Genomic DNA, 24,199 nt, shown 5'->3' with positions numbered 1-24,199 from the left:
TAAAATGTACTCTGCGTGCTGAAATGCAGCCAGCGTGCCTCTGTGATGTCTGCATGCTAAGGATTGGTTGGGGCCATCTATAAACGTGCTGCACGTTTAAGAGTTCTGCAGATGAAACCAAATCTCATTTTCTTTTCAGAACTGCCATAATTTCTCATGCTGGGGAATTTAGGAAATAAAGATGCTTTTACGCATTTAGTGTTTATTTGCTGTTAACTATTAAAGCCCTGTAAATCTTCTTACTGCGTTTGCCATAAAACTTAATAAGGTGCATTAAATGTGGGAGATGGTGACAACTTCAGCTGCTGTCTGCCTTGCAAATCTTAGGCCCTTCAGAGCGTGCACTGCACCTATTGCTGCCACGGTCATAAAGCAGCAGTGCTGTTTTCCATTCTAAGTTCCCCTTTTATAAACTCATAATGTAAGGAAATGTTGGAGAGAAGGACTTGTTGTTCTTGGATGTGCTCTAAAGGAGGGATTTTTTTTTTTATTTTCATTTTTTAGGAAAATTGAAAGAAATCCGTATTTGTTGGATTAAGGAGGAGCAGCACAAGCCCTGCTTGTGTGTTTGCAAATGTGTGGCATTACAGCATGTTTTTCATTAATTAACCAGGTGGGAGTCGTGGGAAGGGAATGGAATAACACATGGAGCCTCTTACAGAGAATTTATTTGATCTAAACCCAACTGAAGCGTTGCCTCAGAAGAGGCATAAGTAGCACTTACGCAGTCCCAGGTTTATCTCCTGTCCTCCCCATCTGAAGCCCATGAGGTTTCTGCTTGAAGTTCTTCAATAGATTCAGTGGGTTACTTTGCACGGGGTGGTGTTCTTGTGTGCTTTTGGGGCCAGCTGGGCTTCAGATTGCTGCAGCAAGCAAGGAAACCAACCTAAGAGCCCCAGTTCCCAGCTAAACCCGGGGTGCTGCGTTTCAGCACGCAGCAGCACATTTTTCCTGCCAGGCTGTAATCTCTTGATAATGGAAACCCTGACGCATAACCTTAACTGCAGCTTTGCAGTGGCATTATCATCACATTGATAAACATGCCATCTGAGCTCTGTTAGTCAGAACATAATGGCTTTGTGTATCTTGTCATGATATTTGTTTCTTGGGATAAAATATGGGACCTGCATGGAACACATATGCAAACATTAGCATGCTTGTTCCTTGTTCTTCCCTGGTTATTTATAGCTCCCTGTTTACACATTGGAGCAGGATACTGTAGAATCTAATAAATTTTACTGGGGCCGCTGAAATTATAAACTGGCATGAGGAGAGCTTGTGTTCTGGCTGGTCAATAGCCATGGTAACCACTCCATAAACATCTCTGCGGGCTGTCAATATTGACTGGCCTAGCGAGCCATGGGATTTCCTAATGCTGCTTCACAACAATAATTACCCACAGCATTTTTGTCGGCTGTGTGCGGATGGTCTTCAGCCACAGCACAAACAGTGATGCTGACAGCGTTCTGCCATTAGTAACGTCTTCAAGCGACACTTAAGTGGTCGAATTGAAACGCTTCTCTTAATTTTGCAAAGCACAGAGTTTGGATTTTCATACCGTTGTGCTCCAAAGCCCCTTCTGTTCGCCCGCAGCTCCCCTCCTGTGCTGGAGCTGTAAGGCTGCTGGTTCTACAGGGCAGTGCTGGCACTGCCAGGTGCCTTTTGCCAGTGCACGGCGTGCAGACGTGCCATTTGTTGCACGTCACTTGTGCAGGGAGGGGAAAATCTCAGCTGCCAGGCTGTGTTGGATGGCACACCGGAGAGCCACGGGTCACTGATGTGGTAACAGTTGGGTTGTTCAATACTTAAAAGCCCTTCAGAGCGCTCTGTTGTGCCTGACCTGGAGAAAAGCAGTCCCTGCTGCAGGCAGGGGGAGGACTGAACGCCGTGCCCGAATTAATGGAGGACTGGAACAGGAAGGGAAACTTGGACAATCCAATAAAATCCTCCTTAAAAAGGCAGTAACAAAAGCCAGGCCTCGCTGAGTTGTAGGTTTGCTGTTGAGGTTGAAGCTGCTGCTTGTGCGTGGTTCTTAAGAAGCAGTGAGGCACAGACAGGGATCTTACTGCTGTTTTGGCACCTGGGAAGGCCAGGAGGGCTCCTTGGCTTTCTGTGGCTGCTGCCATATTTGCTGGCCTAGAAACATGAAGCGGAAGAGGTACAGCCGTGGAGTGAGCTCCCCTTCCATGCCATGGCAGCGCCAGGCCTTTCACATGGTGAAGGCCCAGAGGTGCGGAGCAGGATGCTCACACCTTGCTCTGGGGCTCTGCCTGTGCTGGGCTGCTTCCTTGCTGTCAGTCCGTGCTCCTGCAGCCTACTGCTGCATGCACATCCAGCCGCTGGGTGAGAGCATGGGCTGGCAGGGGCTGGGAGCTCCCAGCACACGCGTGCCCCAGGCGTGTTCCTGGCTCACCCTGCAGCCCTACTGGTTTGGAGGGTCAGGGTTAGGCGAGGACAGATCCCCGTGGGAGCGGATCAGCAGTGATGGGGTGAGGTGGCGGTGCACGGGGCCCCGCTCGGTCCCACTGCCCTCACACACCGCGGCACCCGCCTGTGTGCACTGAGATGTGCTCCAACGCGCACTAAGCCGACCCGAGAGCCGCGTTTCTGCTTCGGGCATTACCCGTTCCCTGGCACGTCGGGGCCGGGCCGCTTACCGGCATACCGATGTAGGCAGAAGTTGGTATGGACCGGTGTGTGCGCTGCTATTAGGGCGAGGGCACGCTGAGCTCCGGCCCTTCGGGTCAGGAGCACGCAGCGCTGCGTTTTGATCTCACGGTTGCGCTCCGGCGTGGCCAGATGCGGCTCGTTAAGGTCCCTTCCACCCGCGGCCCTTCTGCCGTCCCGCACGCCGTCGGGGCGCAGCCAGCCGGCCCCAGCCCGGCGCGGGGCTCCTCGGGCAGAGGCGGCGCGGCCCCGGCCCGGGCACGGCCTCCGCTTGCCGGCTCCGCGGGGCCGGGGGGGCCGGGCCGATCCAGGCCGCCTTTTGCGGCGCACCCGCCCAGCCCCGCCGCGATCACATGCTGGGCGCCCGCGGCCGCCTCCCGCCCGGCCCGGCCCTCCGCTCCGCCGCCGCCCGCCATCGCCGCGCTCCCCCTCCCCGCGCCGCCGGAGCCCCCTCCTCCCCCTCCTCCTCCTCCGGCCCCGGGCTGCGCTCGGGGGGCTCCTCGGGAGCCGCGGGCTGTGCCGGTGGGGCTGCCGGGGCCGCCGGCCCTCGCACCGCGGGCTCGGATCACTTTTCTCCCCGGGAAATCGCCGCCGCGTATTCGCCGTTCGCCGCTTCTTCCGAGTTGGGAAGCGGCTCGGGGCCGCGCGGCGCTCCGCCGAGCTCGGCTCGGTGCTGGCTGCGGCGCCGACCGCGCTCAGAGCCGCGGCCGTCGGCGATCGGACGCCGGAGGGAATCCGATGCGATTTCGGCCGTGTCTGCGCGGAGCCGTCCCTCCCCGCCTGCGTACGTGTGCGCTTCCCTCTCTCTCGCCCGGTGCCTGCGCTGCCGTGCCGCTCCGGGAGCGCTCTGCCTTCCCCTGCTGACGTGCCCTTTTTGTTATCTTTTATCGCAGAAACGGTTCATTAAGGGGCTGAGGCAGTACGGCAAGAACTTCTTCAGGATCCGAAAGGAGTTGCTTCCGAATAAGGAGACCGTGAGTACACCAGACTTTCTGTCATTCGCCTTGCCGCTGCTCTTTGCTCCTACCGAGCTGTTCCCTGCCCACCCCGGCTGCGTTCTGCTGGCGCTGCCGGGAGAGGAGCGCGCAGCCGACGGGAGCTGGCTGTGCTTTTTGGGGCCGTTTGTCGGGTTTCGTTACGTAAAGGAGTCGGTGGCGGCCGGAGTCGTTCAGGCAGCACGGAGCGCATTTCTGGAGAGCAAATCTAATTTTAAATCCTGACATTAGGAGGGGATAATACGTTTATGTCGCCGAGTCGGGCTCAAATGGCAGCGGGTAATTAAAGCAAGCCTAAACCAAAACAGGATCTAATTGAATCTGGAAGAATGAGGTATGTGCTGCTGCTCCCCGACCTGCGCGCTCCGTGCTCGCGTTTAACTCTTCGTCTCCTGCAGCGTGCGGGCAGCGAACATGCAACTTCGGCTGCAGAACTGCTGTGTGCCTCCAACTTCACACAGCTCCGCGGCCGCCCGGCTCTGCTGCAAACCCCAGCGCGGGCAGGGAGCGGAGTGGGACTTGTGTGGGGGCAGAGGGAGGCTTTGGGAAGCCTGGGGAACGCGGTTCGCTTCCCACGAGCGCTGCTCTAGAAGCTTCGGTTTCCGTGCTGCAGGTGTCGTTTGGCTGCCGGGAGGCTTTGGGAGAGCAGTGCTCGTGTTTGTGCTGAATTCAGAAGGCAGGGAGCAGCGGGTAGAAACCAGGGCAGAGCGCCCGTGTGTCAGCCGTGTCAGTGCAGTTACGTTAGCGATGCCGAAGGTGCTGATGCAGGGCGTGATGGAGACGAGGTTGTTCAGACTGTTCTTTGTGGTCTTTTTGCGGATGTTCGGCAGGAAGGAGCATCCCCGGGAAAACATTGCCAAGCCTGTGGCAGACCATAGGATGTGCCAGTTCTGTTGTCGTGGCGCGGTGCTGTGATATCACGGCCGTGCGTCAGTAAACGGTTAATGAGAGCGGTGAATCAGATTGAAGGGGAGGGGGCAGCGGTTCCTGGGGTGCCTCGGCCGGTCTGTGCTCTCTGATTACATGGAGAACGATAGGAAAACCTAAAACAAGCGTGGGTAGACTCAGCTTTGGTATTTGGTTGGGGTTGGGGTGGGAAGGCCCGGTTTGGGGAAGGTGACAGCCGAAATAGGGGCCTTCTTAGCAGCACACCGTCAGCGTCAGCACTGCTCTCCTCTGTGCTGTAATACTTACCATGTATTTAGGACAGATCAATAGGTACTTCAGAAGCTATTCTGCTGATAGCAAAGTTACTGATGGTCGTGAGTGCTCTTTTAAAGTTGGAACGAGAACTGTGAAATCCGGCTTTAAATATAACATGTCTTTTTGTGGTGGGGAAGAGGAGTGTGCAGGAGAGAAGGAGGACTGAAGCTGAGAGCTGGGGGCACACGCCTGACCCTGCTTCTGCTGCGTGGCTTCTGCTGCTTGCACTCGGGTATCAGGCCTGAGGCTCTGCAAAAGGTTTGCAAGTGGTGTGAAATGTGATCCAGGCTGTTATTGCTCAAGTGTTAGATTTTTGTTTCGTTAAGCCTCCATTTTTAGCTCAGGGAAGACTAAATATTAACTCGGAGCAACTGGGAGCCGTGTGCTGGTGGCTCGGAGCAGGCTGCTGTAGCCCCTGGTGGTAACTGATCTACAAGTAACCTTTGACCAGCAGCAGATTGTTTAATCTCTGCTTCCTATTTTTGCCCACAGGTCCCCTTCTGCACTCTTTTCATTCCCAGTTTCCCCCCCCAGACAAAATTTGCAGCAGTTTTGCTATCACGACATGCCCAGAGTAAAGGCAGCAGTAAATAATATCTGACCGCCCAGCTTTGCTTTTCCTCGTTGCATGGAGTATTGCAAATTGCGAGGCTGTGGAATGAATTTCTCTGCCCTTTTCTCATGCCCGGAATAATTTCAGACACTTTGCTCGTCGTTCTTGTGTTGCAGCATGAAGCAACCCCCTAGCAATTCCAGAAATGCTGCAAAAAAGGCCTTCTCTTCCTGCTTAGCCACCGTATTAACATGAGGTAAATCTGTAAAGTCCTTTACACGCTCACAGGAGAGCTGCAGCCACTCCTCGGTCCTGCAGAAGCTGCTTGAAAATGAGACAGGGGCATTCTTGAAGTGACTTGCCCTAAATGGAAACCAGGTTATGGGTCAGTACAGCCTGCACGCTCCTCATCTGTTAGACTTTACCCAACCAGCCCCTGCAGTCTGCAGGGAGGGCAGGCAGGGATTCTCCATCTCTGGAAAACCCACTGAAATTGAAGGTTCCTTATTTTCGTGCTTTTCCCCGGTGCTTTCCTTTTAATGCTGCTTTTGCACTGGGAGAACACCTCCTAATGCTTCCTTAAGCCCAGCACTCAACGTTGCATTAGCAGAAGATAGAAATAGGAAATTGCACACAATTACACAGGAACCAGGCCTGTCAGGTATTAAAACAAGGTGATGTTACCTTAAAGGAAGTCTGAGGATTAACACAATGATGTTTGTTTCCCAATACCAGGAGGTACACAGCAGCCGTGATGAGCCATGAGAATTAGGCCACGCTGCACACGTCCTCACAACCACACTGAGGGTGTCCTATTGGAGTTACACCTCTGCTTTTCTCCTCTCCTCTCAACACGTTAAGAACCCTATGTTTCTCATGTGTATTTTAACTAACTTAACACGTTTTTCCAATGCTTTTTAGCACAGCTAATTCTGAGCAGCCAGCAAGGAAAGGTCTTTATGCTGTGTATCAGAGCTGTATTTTTGTTGAGGTCTTCTCCAGCCCAGTTTATTTCAAAGCAGTTATGTGGAAGGGAGGCTCCCAGTGGGCATGGGGGTAAACAGCTGTAGCATTCTTTCTCTTCAAGCTTTTATGAGCAGGAGACACAGGAACTAAAGCAGCTCTTATCTGAGCGTGCCCCCTGCTGAAACAGGAGTGCTGGAGTTGATTAAGGAAAGCCGATGGCTTTGAGGCTGCATCGGTGTCAAGTGGGGATGTAGTGCAGAAAAGGTGCTTCAATACAGCATCTGAAGCTTGCTGGGTTTCCACTGAACACCATACTGTCTCCATCCTTCCCTCTGCTCCCAGATAGCTTCCTCTGATTGTGGCCCCAGCTGTAGCTGAATGTTTTCTGGGCAGCCCTCCTGATTGTCCCACATGGAATGCCAGGAACTTGAGGCAGCGTTGTGACACAACCGGTCTTCATGAGTAACTTCCATGTAGATTCCTGCCTTGTGAGGTGCAAGCTCAACAGCTAGCAGCAAGGTTTCGTCACTGTCTCCGTTGGCTCTGTGTATGCTTTTTCTTCCTGTTTGGGGCTAATTTGCTAAAACTTGGTGATATGGGATTCTCAAAGTGTTAACAGCTCTCCGCCATGAGTTCTCCAGGTGATTAATGAGCTGCTCGAATTTGAGCATTTCAGAAGGACCAGCACCAATAGGCCTTTGCTAAGCGGGCTTACATGCGTACAAGGTTGGGGCTTGACTTCTTGTGTTCTTGTAAATAGCTTAACTCCGTGCCAGTGACGTGCCTGAGGTAAGCAGAAGCCTGGCTGCGGTGGGAGGAGTCCCTGAGTCACACTGTTAGCTCGCTCATGCTCAGGGCTGCTCCTGCTCCTGTCCCAGGCCTGTCCCCACTGCAGGGCTGTAGGCTCCTGGCGTTGGTGTTGCAGGTTGCCTGAGCTCTTGGAGGCCACAGACCCAGAAGAAAGGGTCTGATTGTTCTCTAGCTGGAGTTGTGTAGTCCCATTTGGAGTAGATGCGTCTCTGACCAGCAGAACTCAAACTGCTCAGCCTCTAGAAATGGGGGGGGACGTATGCGTGTGTCCCTTCAAGCAGCTGTACGTAAGTTTCAGGCTAATGACAGTAGGCGGCTGTCACGTTTGCTGCAGTTGAATAGGGCTGAGGAAACACCAGACCTTTGATGGGAATGGGCCCAAGTACTTCTAACCCTTTTTTTCCTAGCCTGTTTTTAAAACCAGGGATGAGACCTCCTTGAATGCCTCGATGTTCTCCGATGGCTCCTCCTGCACTTCCTTAGGTCACAGTACCTGCAGCGTGCTCTGTTTTGTACGTAAGGACTAAATACACGTCAGTTTATTCTTCAGAAAGAGTATTCTCTGTTACAGTAGTAAAATCCCTCTATCCAAATTAAACGCTATTGGGATTTATTTCTGAGACTAAATAAGCTGTCCACTGTTAGTGTTAGGAGGCAATGTGAGCGCGCCGTGAGCTTTCAGCATCAACTTCTGTTTAATTTTAGATTGGGGTTTAGATAAACAGTTTTATTCTTGCCTCATTAATGCTTAATCTTGTGTTACATAATCCACAATATTGGCTTCCTGAGTGGCTCTTCAGTGCAGTGCATGTGTGCGGGGCTGGTGGGTGTGTGTGCTCCTGGCAGCTCAGTGCCCTGCAGAGCGCTGGGGGCAAACGCATGGCAGAGCTCGTCCCTTGGTCCAAGTGTTCACATTGCCTTTCTCCTTTGCTAGTGGGATAAGGAGGTGAAATCCCCGAGGACAAAGAGATTAGTTAGCCCTACATTGACTTGTTAGCGTTTACACTTCGTGGTGTAAGTGAGCATAGCTGGATGTGATGGTGTCTGTAGCATGGGCGTTAGCGCCGTTCTCCTTTCCCAGAGGATGTACCTTCTGTTTGATGGTACCTTCCCACACCGTGGGATGTTAATGCACGGCGTGGTCTGGGCCTTTTGTTTTCTGACTCGTCTTTGCTCAGGAAGGGACGAGCTGCGTAAGGCTTTTCTGCTTGAAAGCTGAACCTTTTTCCTTAATAACTTGCTCTCGCCTCAGCACGGGCAGAGCTGAAATTTTCCATTCGAGTTTGAAGTGACTGCCAACATAAACAGCCACTGCTCCTTTTCATTCCGGCTCTGCTCACTGCTGCTGGTGCTTCCATCGCAGGGACGATACAGATAGAGGGTTTTGTTCTCGTTACAGCAGGGCCTGGGCTTGGCGTGTTCCCGAGGATGGCCGATATCCTGCTGGGCCTCAGCCCCAAACTCGGGCCCAGGCCCCGGCTGCTCTCTTTTCCTGTGCAAGTAAAAGCACTGGGGCTGTTTGCACAGCTCTTCTGTAGGGAACGGCTTTCCATTTCTGGTTGTTATTTTTTCAGCCAAACTGATTGAGGGTGGGGGAGGAGGGAGGCACTAAATGAGCCTGTTTGGCTTTAAGGTAATGCAGCATGAGGAAGGGGCACACACAGCCCAGCTCTGACTGCTCACCGGAGGCAGAGCATCGCACGGGGGGCTGAGCTCAGACAGAGGTGTTCATGGGTTTGAGTGGTGCGGAGCTAAAAGCAGATCAGCCGTAAGGGGGGTTCAGTCTGTGTGTTCACTGCAGCTTGGCTTGTTTTCCCGAGTTTTACTGTTAAACCTATTGCAAATGTCACCGTTTTATTGGATAATAAACCAGAAGGCTTTGAGAGGTCTTAAAGAGACATAAGCGTTGTGGTTTCCCTCTGGTGCACACCATGCTGTCTCCATCTGGAAAGCTGGCCCGGGTACTCCCTTGTTTCTCCCATTTCTTTTTCAACACAGCCTATTATGGAGGTAAATAATCTTCTCTCCTTCAGCCCCAGCTGTGGGAAGGGCAGTTCTGCATTGCTGGCTGTGACTGAGGGCTGAGCTTCCATCTTCTGAGCCCTTTCCCAAACCTTTGTGCCTCTCCATTTCAGAGCAAGGAAAGCCAAAGATGGACATTGCCCCCCGTGTTTTCCTTTTATTTATGTTAAGTCTCCCGAGATTTGCTCTTCATTTTCCGTTGTGTGATTTGACTTCTGTGTTCTAAAGGTGATTCACAGCACCACGAGGAGCCGGGCCGTGTTGGTGAGGAGCAGCAGAGCAGAGGTGTGCTGGCCCTGCCAGTGGGGCTCTCAGATTGCATTCAGCACGGATGATAAATCAGCTCTGTTTGCACTGCGTTTTTGTCTCCCACTTTACGAGATTGAAACCCATTGTTTATTTTTCTCTGAAGGTTTGGAGGGAGGTGGAGGAGAGAGATTGTCGCAAGCAAAAGAAGGCCATTAGGCGATTGCATTGTGTTCTGTCCAACAAGGAGAGCCAACAAGGACAATTTCTGCTCTGTGAGGAAAAGAATGTGTTGGAAGACTTAAGCCAGGATGATGTGGGAAATTGATACGGTATTGTCTCAGTCTCTCCCTCAACAACAGAGGGAACAGTGCTACTCTGCCTCTCCCTCATGGCTGTGCTGCCTCTTCCCTACCTCTGTTCATAACCCACCATCACAGGACGTTTTTATTGGTTTGTTTATTTTCTTGCTGTAATTTCTCCTTTTTGAGCATGAGAGTCTGGCTGAAATGGCTTTTGTCCGTCAACAGTTACATACCTTTAATCCTGCGTTTATCTTTCCCTGTGAGAAAAGGCATTGGGTGTTCTGCTTAGTAGCTGTAGTCAGATTGTGTCACACCCTCCGATGCTGATGCTGAGCTCCTATGAATCTCAGCTGCAGAAAATAGGTGTCTGTCTGAGTTCCTACCCTTCGTTTTCGTGGCTGAGTCTTTCACTTTGGCAGGGCTCTTTTCCATGGACCGAACAATCTCTTGTTTGTTTCCCATCCAGTTGGTGACTGAAGGTATTAAAACTTAAAGATGGCTTTCAGAAGGCAGAAATAGAAAGGTCATACGAAGCAACAGTGATGTTTGTGGAACATCCTGTCCTTGGGCAGCGTTAGAGTCAGAACATTTGGGTAACTTCGGGAAGGAATGTGTGCATCTTATCCTGCCTGGTGCCTGCTTCTTGAGCTGACTTAATAGAGAAAGATTGCGACAGTGTTGTGTTCTTGGTGCTCACTCAGCACCCCACGCTGGGGGTGTCGTGGTCTCCAACCCTGCACGGTGGGAATGGAGCTGGGGCAGAAACCAACCCAGTGACCTGCTCAGAGAAACAGAGCGTTGTCCCTAAGCAGGAGGAGAGGTCTCAGTACCCTTTGTAGGGAATGCATTGATTTAAAAGTGGTGTTGCACGAATCCCATCCTGTAAGTGCTTGATTTAATCTATGGGAGACATACGTGGCTCAACGGCTCTGTTTTATGGCAAGTTAGACTATTTTTTATGCATTAATATGGCGTTCTAAGATGGTATTGTCCTTTCTGGAGGAAAAAGAAGCAGAGGAGACAGCACAGTGTAGGCCTCAGGTTGGAAGAGCTGTGTGTGTTAATGGTTGCTCCAGATGGCACCGTAAGAACTGTGTGTGTCTGTGGGGTTCTCCTGGCATAACATCAGCCCCCAAATTCAGGCCTAAATCCCCCATAGTGTGCTGCTGTAAGTGTGCTGTGAGAGCAAGGCAATAATAACTTCGATGGACAGATGCACTCATTTTGTCAGTTTTGTTTCAAACCAGCTGTAAAACAGAAGCAGTGCTTGATTGCTCTTTTTTTCTCCTTATTTCCCCTTGCCAGGGAATACTCCTTGGAATTATGCAGATCGTGGAACAAGCTGAGCACGAGGAGTTAAGAATAGGGCTGTGGCATAGGGGAAGTGGAGGCGATACCGGGCCCTGTAAGCCTGGAAAGTCAACATCTAACATCACAATGGCATGTTTCCATCTCTACATCATAGTCCTGAAAGGAAAGTACTGAGGAGTACGATAGAACTCAGCCTGCCAGGGTGCAATGAGGCAAATGCTGGCTTTTTGGGGTAAGCACCCACTGCTCTCATGTCAGCAGCACATGGCTGAGATCAGCAGCGCGTGGTGCAGTGGAGCTGAGCTGTTGGTTGGACATCAGGTCACCAAAACAGATTCCCCACCAAACGTTCTGCTTTTGACATCCCACATTTTTAAAGGTCGCAGGAGGTTGGGATGGAGTTCCTTTTGGTTTATGTCTTTCGAGGTGAAATTTTTCTTTGCAAATATGAACTTAGGAACTTGCAGGACAGGTGAATAGGCAGAGTGGTATAAGATTGATGACAAGATGGAAGGTGTGAGCAGTGCTAATGCAACTCCATGCTGGTTCTGTTCCCCTGGTCAGTAGAAGCCAGACCAGTTTGCTGCCCCTCCTCTCTCCCCACCCGAAGCTCCTTTCCCTGACACAAGCTGAGTTATTTTGTGCAGTGCCTCCAGACCCTCATCTTGAAGGAGAGTGCATCCCAGGTTCCAAACCAGCTCCTTCCTCGTGCAGTTGGAGAAGTCCTCCCGTTTGGTTCCTGAGCCTGCGTTGTGCCCGGTGTTGTGTAAGCACCACTGCATCCCATAGGAACTGCTGATTGATTTTGCTAACTCTGCCCTTCTCAGCGGTTCAGAAACCTCTAATGATCTGTGAAGCTCCAGGATTTCTGAGTTGAACAGTAGTAGTTATAAGAACCTCCTCTGCTACATAAAAGCCTTAACGCTTTCCACATGCTGTGTTTTTGACCTCATGGAAAGCTGACCTCACACAAACTCAGCTCGGAGAGGCGCTGGGTGTCCTGGCCAGGCCCTGGGAGTGCTGCTGTGAGATTCCAGGGGGTGGGAGGGGGAAATAAGCAATGAAAACCCGCGGCTTTTGGCCAGCAGGGAAGATGTGGTAGAGGGAATATGTTTGTGTTGCTTTTTGTTACTTGTCTGAATGGCTTTGTTTCCGGTAAGGCTAATTATGGCTGCTTCTTTTTTCTTTTTTTGGTTATGGCTCAGAAGGTGATCCTTGACTCTTTGATAACCTGAATTGCTGTAGGAGAGAGCTGGAGAAGTAAAGCTTATCAGCTAAAGAAGAAAATCCACTGAGTCATAGAACCAACCCTTTTTATTTGCTCCTTCCTGCCCCCTTACCACTGCTGCTTCCAATCTGTTCCCTTTCCTTCCTTCCAGTCTCTTTGGTGTCCTCTGTACCTTAACGTCAGCCTCTCCTGTCGCAGCTTTTGCCTGCTAATAGTTTTGGTACTCGGAAGTGATGCTCTATCATTTCAATTTAGCAGCTTAAGATGAGGAAAAGAGAGATTCCGCCACTGTCAGCTCTTGTGTATTGTTTTTCAAAGCCCCAGGTATGCTCTATATGTTGCCTGTGAAGGAGGAGGCACACCATATAAGCACCATGGCCCCATAGGTCGAGCATTGGCTGCCTGGTGCAGTAAGCTTTCTGGCCTGCACAGCATTCTTCACATCCACTCGTGTTTCAGTGTGCTCTGCAACTTGGATGTCAACAAGGACTGTGTTTTCTGCTTAGGTTTCCTTTCAGTGCGTTGGAGCAATCTATTTGCAACGTGTAATGGCTTAGATAATGGAAGAAGGTAATTTGCAGAGATAAGTGGTTTTTTGATCTTGACCTCAGTTTTGTTCTGGGGGATTTAATAAACTTGCAGATGCAGAAGTGATTAAAAACGTGCCATAAGCCTTGCACACTCTGCTTGCTTAAAGAGGATATGGAGAAATGCATTCATCCCCATTCCCACTGTTGCATTAGATCCGGCATGTAGAATAACTCAGTGGGTTGCATATCTAGGCTTTCGCCTTGTTAGGATGAAGTGGCATGGACAAAGGCTTTCCACCTTCAGTGCTGTGTTAAAGTTGTATTGATTTAACAATTCCAGCTCATGTTCTTATTCTGTGCCATTTGATGTGATGGATTTTTGTTGCCTGGCTTTAGAACATTCTTTTGTTGTGAGCATGAGGGCTTCTAAAAAGAATTTGTCTGCTCACCGTGGGCACATTGGTCTCCTCCCTGTCGCTCCATTATTTATATCCTTGTAAGGTGAGTAATGTTTTTGTTTCAGGGGAGGCTCTCTCTGTCTTGCACTTGTAGCCTTTCAGAAATGCTGCGAGTGGTTTTCAGCTACAGGACGAAAAGGAGGGACCTGAAGTCTTGGTTAGATTGGAACAGAGAGTCTTAACCTGTAGCTGTCCGAGATGCATTTGGAATCAGAGCATCGAAACAAAGCATGCCAGAAGGAAATCCCAGCAGTGTGGTGGGATTTGCTTTTGGTGAGTAGTGTTTAATAGGCATGTGTCTGTCGTAAAGAGGCAGAAGGAGACTGTAAGCTGCTGGTGCTGGTCATTAGGAGTCATGAGGAGTGACCCCACTTGCCTCTCCATATCTTCAGAGTGTTTCTCCTTACAGCATACTGATAGAGCTGCCCAAGACAAATGAATGGGATTGTTAAGTATTTAAGTGAAGATTGCCCTAGCATTTTCCCTCCTCCTCCATTTACTTCCATAGTGCTTATCCTGTGTTTACACAATCTCCAGTCATCACTCTTCAAAAAAAAACCCACCCTGCTGACATTTAGGAATTGTGCTGTACAAGTTTTCATTGCTTGAGCACTTAAATGATACGTGATAAATTCACATGAGCTGCCACCGGTGCTTAGTTTTATATATGTCTTTGCCAAACCAGCCTTAACTTTTTGTTCTTTTGAATTACTGAAGCATAGCTTTAACCTTTTCAAATGAACTTCCACACAAAAGATATGGGAAGTTCTTAAAGTCGGGCTTCACATTGTGTATGATTTCTGTAGTTGCCATCTTGCGCGGAGGACGGGGAAGGAGCCCTGCAGGCTGCAGATAAACAGCCATCCTGGCACACTGCTCTTTGGGCCCATCCTTCCTAAAGGTCATGTTGGAGTGGAAGGAGAAAAGAGAGCGGCTGGGACTTCTTATCTGAGGACTAAGTTCTCTGGGCCACCGATTTTGGGGTGTTTTTGCTTTGTTCTCTCTCCAGGTATGCGTCATCTTTTCTCCAGTGCTGCAAGAGTCCATCGTGCAGCTTACTTGCAAACGCTCTGCTCAGCAGCCTCCAGCATTTGCAGCTTTCCTGGGGCGGTAACAATCCCTTGGCCAAAGGAAGGCTCTTAGGAAGAAGTAGTTCCTTTAATGGGGATAATGTCTGCAGTTGAAGTCTTTGCAGATTGAGCGGTGCAGGGGACGACACGGCTCTCCCTGCTCGTGGATGGCTGTTGGTGGCTCTGCTTTCCATTTTGTTCCATTAGAAGAATTCTTGAAGGGCGGTAGGAAAGTAAGTTAGATGCTGCCAGAGCTTGCTTGCCTCTGCATTATTTCCCCTTGTCACTGTAATTCATGTTGACGTTGCCTGCTCGGAGGCTGCTGGCTTCCTGGCAGCTCCGGGATCCATCAGCAGGGACGCACGCCTGCTGCAGCAATGAGAACCCGGGCTGTGGGCACCTGTGTCTGCTGAACAGAACCAGCGTGCAGCCTTCAGTTACATCCTTCAACGGGTTAAAGGGCCCTTTTGTAAGGATGCTCGTACCCTGTTTGCTTGGGAGCCCTTCTGAAGGTCTGCATGGGCAGGATGTGGGGCGAGCAGTCGGTGCTGGCGCCTTGCAGGCTGTGCACCCGCTGGGGCTCCTCTGGGTGCCGGGTTTGGTCCTGATGAGTAAGCAAACTGCAGAGAGAACTGGATGGTGAGCCACAGGAAGGCTTTGTCTGTGTGTGTGACAGTGAGAATGGATGCAGTTTTGAGACTGCTTTGCCAGTAGCACGGATGAGTTGGGGGGAGCATCAGTAATGGAAAACCTGCCTTATTGCTCGCTGTGTCCCAGGTGTGTTCTGCAGGGAGCGGGCAGAGCTGGTGGGTTAGCAGCAGCTTTCTTCTGAGGAGGGAAATGCAAAGGAAGGAGGCCTGCAGTGCTTTTTAGAAACAACCCAAAACTTGTTGGGTGTTGGGCTTGTCATTTGCAGCATGCTGCTGGTAATGGATCAAAACGAGTGACCCATGCTGTGCCTTGTAGCACTTTCACCTTTCCCCACATGTAATCTACGCAGTAATTCAAACGTCCTCACAAGTCTTTATATCCATACAGTAAATAACTGTTCTTTCTGATTGTTCCTTCTTCAATGGAAAGCAATCATATGCATATAGGTATCTCTTCGCAGCATTCAGATTGCAGTTAATTTTGCTTTTAAGCGCTGTGGTCTCACTTTCAGCTTGTCCACGTGGGAAGATTGGCTAGCACACTTGTTCGGAGAGAATGCCATTTTGTTACAGAAAGTTGAACTGATGTGCAACAGCATAAGGTGGCTGCCCATGGACCCGGCCATTGCACTGCCTGTGCCCCACTGTTCCCTCCTCGCCCTGGGAGGTGGAGGTTGGGAGGGCTTGATGGGAACATGGCGAAGTCACACTGCTATTTCAAATCATAACCAAATAAATCAACCCCCCCGCAGAACGAAGTCAGAACAGCAGTCGACACACGCACAAAACCCCACCATTCCAAATCCATTGCCTGTGTCTGCTGGCACAGCAGGCTTGCGTTCAGCTGGACACAAAGGGTCTCCCCGCCGTGTGCCAGCACTGCTGTTCCCAGAAGTTAGTTTTCAAAGGTACGGTTAACGTCACCCTTTGGAGATCACACACTGATGTCCTATGGGCAGCATGGCTCCTTTGTATTGGATGGGGCTGCTTTTAATGTATAAGAGTAGGGCCGGTTAGCTCCAGGTTCCACGGTTCTCTGGCACATGCCACAGGTCCTGTGCCACGTTTCTCTCATCCTGTTCATAGGCAAACCTACCCTGGTCGTGGTGCTTTTGCTTTTGAGGATAAAGATGCCTTTCAGGAGGAGTGCTGCCTGGTGGGCTGAGTGCTGCTGTGGAAGTTTGGCTCGTAGGAGATGAGCAAAGATTGAGCACTGGGGTGCACAGACACAGGCTGTGGCAGGGGCTTCCTCCAAGTGCACAGCGTGGTGTTCACGTGTTTAACAGCAGTGCTGACCACAGGAGGAGTGCTGGGTGTAAAGACGTGCTCTCTTTCTGAGAAAGCATTCTGCACTTAACAAGTGAGAGCTGCCAGGCCATCCCCACCCTGCATGAAAAGAATGCTTGGGAAGTCGGTGGCTTTTCTTGTTCATTTGCTTCAGTTTTTCATGGGTTGATGTTGCTTTTCTGTTTTCTGTTGTGTGTGGCTCAAAATGGTGCATTTTTCCAACCCTGCGTAACGTGTTGCCACACCATGCCAGCTGGAGACTGTGCTGTGGGTCCTCGTGCAGCAGAAATCCTGGAGGAGAAGGGTAGAAGCACTGAACAGAGCGTTGTTCTGTTACTTGCATCAGTCAGAAAGCTGCTTTGCCAATGGCTGAAGCTTCAACAGCAAACATCACTCCAGAGTTGATAGTTCTCCCAGCAAGATGGCTGAGCTGTATGAAACCTGGGAATCACATTTTTTTTCTGCTTTAGTGCTTCTCTTGCTTAGCATTAGGTGACAGCTGCCCGTCTCTCTGGGCCCGGAGCACTGCTGTGTTCTCTCCTCCATCGCCCTGCAGAGCCCAGTGAGGGAACCCCATGGGGGAACCCAATGTGGGAAGCCAGGGGGAGAACCCAAAGCAGCTCAGCATGGTCACGGCTAACTCATGTCCAGGAGAGCTGCTCGTTCTTCTCCTCTCGTGGTGTTTGTGTGTCCTGCATGCCAAAGGATAAGCAATGGGCATTGGGCTCCTGGAGCCCATCCCGCTGCAGAGCTGAGCTGTGGCACTCAGCTGCTGCCCATGGCTTGGTGTGCTCAGACCCGGAGCAGTCGCTGATGCTTTTATGTGGTGTAAAATATCCAATGCAAAAATTCTTACACGCCTGAGTGAAATGCCAGGTGTTCCTTGGGCCTCTGCTGCCTGTTTGTGCATGAAAGATTCATGGAATGCTTGAGAGAGATGCTAATAACGCTGCCGTGAGGCTGCCACAGAAAAACACCAGGAAGTGATTGCATTTGTCCAACGCATCGTTTTCTGTGTTTCCCCACTTGTTTCTGTTGTTCATACCATTTGCATGGGGCCGCTGTCTCCACTCCTTGGTTTTCTGTTTCTTTGTGCTTTCCCAAGCTGGCAAGATGAGGGGTTGCAGTCGGCAGAGGTTGAGTGGTTGGCAGGACAGGGTGCTGCCAGCCCCAAAGCTGGACGAGCAGGTAGGGAAGAGTTAAGCCCAACAGAAAAGCTGTGGCAGGGTAATAGTGTTGCCGTTGAATAACTTGAGGTGATGAATTGTTTGAAGCAGCAGATGCATTTAAGGGCTGAGATGGCTGTCACTGCTGTGATTTGCTTCTAATTAATGGAGAACCGCACGTAAAGCTGAGAGCATTCTTAGGTTATTGAATATTTCATATGGAAAACACAGAGATTCCACATTCAGAGAGGCTGGGAAGATGTCAGCCACCAAGGATCTCCTTCTAACACTTTGTTTTAGAGCACAGTCCTTCTTGATGCCTGCTGGGCTGGTGTGTGTGGAGCCACCTCTGTCCTGCACTGTGCGTGTGCTGCACAGCCGTGCTGATCCCTGAGCTGCTGCTCCTCCACGGCACCCACCGGTGCTTTGCAGCCTGATCCCAGCACGGCCTCTCTGAGCCAGCCTTCGTCCTGCAAGCTGGATGTGCAGCACAAAGAGGAGCCCTTTGCTGGGGGAAACATTCGCTTGTGCACTACATGTGTTCTCCTGGTGTGTTTGGCCCTGAGCCCAAGCGCTGCCTTAATCAGTGTTGCTTCCCGAAGGGAAACCTTCCACAGCTGGAAGCAGAGTGTGTCCCCCCCCATTGTGGGTGTCTGGCAGCCCCCGTCTCAGACTGGCATGTGCAGGGAAGGCAGTGCTGAGCACCCAACACGAGGTGTCTGTGGCACAGAGCTCTCCCGTTGGGGCTGTGCCTTTGGGGAGTCACGCTGGCGTTGCTGTGTGAGCCCACAGGTGTGGTAGAGGGCCACAGAGGAGGGCGGATGGCTCCTGGGGAGCAAAAGGGTGAAGAAGTGCAGTGGGGAGGCTTGGTGGCTGATAGGGGTGAAGGATGGAACGTCAGCATTTAGTATGGTGGAAGCTCAGGGTGCTGCTGGGAGCAGCTGCTTGTCCTTTTTTGCAATTAGTGCAGCTTGCCCTCTGGCAAACTGGGCAATATTCATCTCCCAGCAATTTTAGAAATGCTGTGGCTGCAGCTTATCCCTTAAAGGGAGAATATCCTTTTGGGACGAGCGTAAGAATAAACGTACTCGAGTAGGCTCCGTGTTTATGAGGGAGGCCAGCATGTGTTGTTGTAACCTCTTGGTTGTTGTTGTTCTTTTGAAGTTCTCAATTGTAAGTGCTTCTCCTTTGGTTTCTGACACCCTGATTGCCGTGTGAATACAAGCCACTAATTAAACTGATCGCTCACTGCCCCCTGGTAAGCATCACCAGGCTGTGTGAGCAGTGCTGGGTGTGCGTGGAGTACCAACTGGGGCCTCCCTGGGCTTCCAAGGCACGTTGGCACAGCCTGGCCGTAACAGCAGAGGAACGTGGGGCCCTTACTGGTACAGCTACTTGTTTATCAGCTGGCAATGAGGGATGGGCAGTGCCAGGGAGCCGGGGCAGGGCGCCCACAGCAGGGGCTGCTTGTGCTGTATGGAGTGAGATGCAGAGAGAGGCAGCAGCCGTCTCCCACACGCCTTCAGGAGCTGATCACAGTCCGTGCCAAAGCCCATCAGGCCCGTGGCCATTTGCTCTGCCAGCTCTTCCCTCTGTGTTAGCAGCTCCTCCATCTCCAGATATGTGAAGGTGCCTTTTTTAGCGCCGCAGCCATCATTGGGTCAGAAATCTGCCCAAAGTGGGAGAAAGAGCCACCAGAAGGTGAGCTTTCCCACTGGTGGGAATCGTGGGTTCTGCTCCTGCTCTGAGGTCTGTGCTGCTGAGGATTAGCAATGCCTTTCACTTCTGAACTCGTGTGTAGGCATTGCAGTGAGCTGCAGTGAATTGGCCTTCCTCATAACGCTTTGTAACTCTTACTGCTGTCTTTTAGTCGGGTTTTTTGCTTGCTACGGACTTCTTTTCTTGACAGAAAGAATTTGAGACAGAAGGAGCAGCAGTGACTGGGGGATAAGCTGCTTATGTGGCACCTTTTTGTGTTTGATGTCCTGCCTCGAGAGCCGTATTTCCACTATTGCTCCCATAAACAGGAAGAGCTGGGAGCGCCCCGCGCCCTCTGCACTTCATCTACAAGATCTGCTGCTTTGGAGGAATGTTCTTGGAGAGCAGTAAAAGGAAAACAGCTGTGCAGGGATCGGATCCGAGCGGACGGAGTCTGTTTAAAATCAAGGCTTAATGGTGGGGGTGGCTGTCGGAGAGCTTTTGTTTGCGGGAAGTTTGTTCCTTTGTGCATAACAGACGGAGCAGGAGAGCAGGAGCCCCTCTGTCCCAATGCAGCGCCTGCACTGAGGTGGCTGCACCAGCTCCTTCCGTGCTTCCAGGTGCACAGTGAGGGCTGTTGGCATGTCCACGTGCTGCTTGGCTGCCCCAGAGGCTTTGCTTAGGGGTCAGGTTGAGCTGTCTCCAGCATGCAGTCGGGGCTCGGGCAGCTTTCATCACAGAGCATCTGGTTGCGATGGCTTCGGCTGCAGTAAGAAAGGGATGGCGGGCTCTGCTCGGTCTGCATCATTTCATTTGTGCTTTCCTCATTAGCGAAGAGGGTTATTTCGTGTAGTTGGTTGCCTCTTGTGTCATTTTTTGGTATTTTCTGAGCGCCGTCTGTTTAAATACGGCTTCAATAAACGTCGGAACTCAGCAGCTCCCCTATGGGCGGTGAGCTGCAAAGGGCGGAAGCTGCGTGTCAGTGCAGATAACGCTCACGTTTGACAAGCCAAGCCTTGTGTGATTCATCACAGATGTGTCTGGGAAACCTGAAACATCTGCTCCGTGGAGATGGGAGCACAGCAGCGCGCTGCACACCGGGGGCTGCGGCAGAGCTGGCGGCTCCCAGCAGCAGGCCTTGCTTCTCGCTGCTGTATTGAAGTGAAAGCAATTACAGAACGCGACATTCAGAACACAAACGGCTGATTCCTTATTTACCTTTCGGCTCTTCTTGCCCCGTTCAAAGGGGAAAATCCGATGGAGTTTCCATCTTTTTGCTTTGGTTGCTCCATTGCCTTGCCCAGGGTAGCGCTGGGGCCAGGACTGGGCTGCAAACAGCGGATCATTGCTGGGACAGCCGGGACCTGCAGAGCCATTGGGCTCACACATCTGCCTGCAGAGGAGCTAAGAGGGAACCCCAGTGGCTGCAGACCCTCAGCTGGGAGCAGTGTGCCCGATTAGAGGCCTGCAGTGCTTCCTGTGGGGCAGTCAGCGATGGAACAAGATGAAGGCATAACTCAGGACGTGTTTCGATAAGGTTCTGTTTGTACAATTGCCATCATGCAGTAATAAAGACACGAGTGAGAGTGTGAACACCTCGCTGAGGTGCAGGGGCGTTAAGCTCCCTGCTGAATATTGCAATATGACAATTAATTTCTTAATACTTAGTTAAAAGAGAGTGTGGGGCGCTGCTGTCCCTGCCCTCCAGATGGCACCTGGTGCCCTCGTGCCCATTTGCAAATCGATCTTCCATTTAAACTAATGGAAGCTGACACGTGAGCCACAACAGAGCACAGCCCGCTCTGAGCTGGGATTGCCAAAGGCTGCCGGTGTTTGGGGTCGCCGTGAGCTGCTGAGTGTGCTCAGCGACGTTCGGCCCCATAAAAGCCATAAAGCAGAGGAGCTGCTGTGGTCCGGGGAGCCGTTCTCATTTCCCGGCAGCCATTATGTGCTGCAGTACAAAAACATTTTTTTCTTAACAGCCTTTTCTTAAGCTCAAAAATGAATTCCCCTCCAGCCACTGTCATTCAATTATCACCTCAGGAAATGCACAGATCTAACTGATGATCCCTTTAAAGCAGCCGCAGTCCTCCACCCCTCCCACCCTTCATTTCTCTTCCCGCTCCAGTCATTAAATGTAACGCCGCCGATGTATATTTTATGGGGTGACCCTGACAGGGCTGTCGCTTTGAGGATGTGCAGAGATAATAAGATTGCGCATGTAATGAAGGGCAGATAAATAGGAGGATGTTTACGGGATGGAGTGCGGTCGCTTTAACAGCTTTATGGCTTGCTGATGCACGCCTGCTCTCTCATGTGTGCGCCCACGTGAGCCGCCGCCAACACCTCCGCCGTGGATCGTGCATTGCTGGGATGGGGCAAGTGAAGGTTCCCAGGAGTCGGGGTAAGAGAAGCTGCCAAAGGGCAGTGAGTAGAAAAGCAGTCCTTAACGGATGCGGATAAGGTGAGCAGCTGCTTCATTCGTGGGCTGTTTTGATAACCTCTTAATTGATCCAGCTCCAGAGAGAGCCCTGCCTGGCATACCTGGTGGCAGTGCTGGGGAACTGCCGTGACGCTATCCGGACAGGATCTGATAATTAGTCGTGGATGCAGCCAGCAGCCTGCGAGTCCCCTGGGGACCTCAGGGCCTCTGATTAACAAAGAGGAGTCTCTGGAGGAAGAAGCCGTAATTACGAAGCTTGCTTTTCCTTCTGGCATGACATACAGCTGGAGAGAGAGGGTCAACAGCTTCCAGCTGCAGTGGAGGCTCAGAACAAAGCAGTGCTGGTTGTGCAGAGCTGCTCAAACTGGTGATCCAGCCCTAGAAACAAGGAAGGAGAACTTGGTCACCCAGGACAGTTAGCAAAGGGTCCCTTCTGGGACGTGCTCGTTATCTTATTTCCTGCCGGGACATTGCAACCTTAATTGCAAACAGTGGAGAAAGTTAGCAAATAGGCTGCGTGGAAGTCATCAGTTAAGGGGGGCACTGAGCCCTGATACGGACGTTCTTTCAGGCTGTGTGCACAACAACATTTGGATTCCTCATATGGCCAAGTGGTAGGAATGAGACAGGGATACAGACCCGAGAGAAAAGCAGCTCGTATTGAGGGCAGAAGGGGGGCTGCTGGGGAACAGCCCTTGGCAGGGGTGAGCCTGGCCCAGTAAGCCTGGTGGTGATGGCTGGAGGCATTGTAGAGCCTGGCTATCACCAGTGGGCTGTTCTGTGGCTTGAAGGGGGTCACTGTGGTTGTGATTTGGGGGAGGTGGAAGCTCTTGCTGTGTCTGTGAGGGCTGAACAGGGCAGAAGCGCTCAGCTGGCAAAAGCACTGGGAAAGCACAGAGCTGTATTGGGTGGCAAGCTTCTCCATACCACAATGAAACCCAAAAACTACAGATGGAGCCTCAGCTGGGTTTCCTGGGAGCTCTGTGAGTGCTCCTGTATTGGGGGTGCACTGACAATTGGGCATGGAATCCCAGAGGCTCAGCCTGGGTGTCTCACATAGCGACCTCTTTTGCTTCCCACTCAGCCAGATGGTTTTGCCAGGAGGTACAGCATGAAAGCAGGGAGCTTACCTGGGTGTTTGCAGGACACGGAGACATGAGGAGGGCAGGGAGAGCTGGGAGCAGGAGAGCAGCTGTCCAGGAGATAAGGAATAGTTGGAGGAAGTGCTGGATCAATACCAAGCCCCTCAAAATACACCCAGACCTGCATGGTATTCCTCAGAAAGCACTGCATGATTTTTAATTCAGTTCTTGTAGCATTAATAAGGTATTGCTTGGTTTTAAAAGCCTCTCTTAACGTTCCAATAATATTTTAGGTTATGCAGTATTCCAGTGCAGGCATTAATCAGTGCTCCTGAACGGGCTGCGGAGACTTAGTGCTTAATTAGAACATATGCAAACCTATTTGTCACAGCTGACAGAGCCACGCAGACCGGGCTTCGAACTGCGGTACGCAGCACTGTGCCCGGGTGGGCAGCACTGGGGCTGGTGGTGATGCTGGTGGTGATGCTGGTGGTGATGCTGGTGGTGATGCTGGTGGTGATGCTGGGGCTGTTCAGTCCAGGAGAGGTGCAGCATTAGCTGAAGTGGCTCAGTGACATCCCGGTGTGCATTCATTAAGACCACAGCTGGACAGTCCGTTCCCCTCTGCGCTGCTGCAGCCGGTGGTAGGGCTGTTTGGGGGAGTTGTTGTTTACCTTTTCTGTTTAATTACAGCCTCGCTGCCCCCCTGATATTCTTCCTCCTGACAGAGCTAGGCTCTGGGGAAATTAAAGAGCAATTACGATGTTTGCTCACTCTGTTAAAGCACAACAGATACTTGAAGGTAAGTTGGTGCATTGGGAGCGGTGCTGCAGCAGGGCTGAGCCTTTGTGTACCCAGGGCAAGACTAAACACAGACATGGGGCACAGCTTGTACTGTGTGCTGTGCGTTTGGAAAGCAGTGATAAGTGAGAGAGCAGGGCACGCTGCACTGCTGGCAGCTTGTTCAAGGCGGGGAGGAGGCAATAAGGGCTGCCCTGGGGTTGTGCAACGTGGCTGGGACACGTGGGCTGAGCTGCAGGGCTGAGACTGGTAGGAGATAGAAGAGAAAGGCCGAGGGGTTTATTGCTGATAGATGGAAGCGTGGTGCCGGGGAGGATGGAGGCTGTTTGGAAGCTCCTGGCCAGTGGGTCCACAGCATTCCTTTCCCTTTAAAACAAAGCCTGGAATGCAGGGAGAAGATGAAGCGTGGCTTTTTTCTGCGTCCCTGCAGCGTGGGGTGGCATGGCATGGCCTTGGCAGGAGATAGGAGGAGGGTGAGCTGCTGGCAGCTGTGGGATGGGTGCAAGCTGAGCTGCAGGGCGATGTGCTGCTGTAGGGCCTCATGGTGAGGTGAGCCGAGAGCACCACAACAAAATGATTGTTACAGACCATTCATGTTTGTGCTTCTCTGTTTGCTTGCAAGCAAAAACATGGGCTAATTTGCAAGGCTGCCTTTTGTAAGCGGGCCTTTTGATCAATGCCCGCCTGTGTTAATGTTTCAGTAGGCTA

The 24,199-nt window shown here is 51.5% G+C and overlaps 1 protein-coding gene across 11 annotated transcripts in view; it reads left to right on the top strand.

Moving 5' to 3' along the window:
- RERE (arginine-glutamic acid dipeptide repeats) overlaps positions 1–24,199 on the top strand; it is a 168,116-nt gene that overhangs the window by 126,670 nt on the left and 17,247 nt on the right. For all 11 annotated transcript variants that reach the window (XM_015297140.4, XM_046903256.1, XM_040651326.2 and 8 more), the window contains one exon: positions 3,561–3,641. In XM_015297140.4, coding sequence (XP_015152626.1) covers positions 3,561–3,641 — 81 coding nt within the window. The remainder of the gene's footprint in view (positions 1–3,560; positions 3,642–24,199) is intronic.

This window comes from Gallus gallus, chromosome 21 (genome assembly GCF_016699485.2).
Source record: "Gallus gallus isolate bGalGal1 chromosome 21, bGalGal1.mat.broiler.GRCg7b, whole genome shotgun sequence".
Taxonomy (NCBI): domain Eukaryota; kingdom Metazoa; phylum Chordata; class Aves; order Galliformes; family Phasianidae; genus Gallus; species Gallus gallus.
This window is presented reverse-complemented; position numbering and strand designations above follow the sequence as displayed.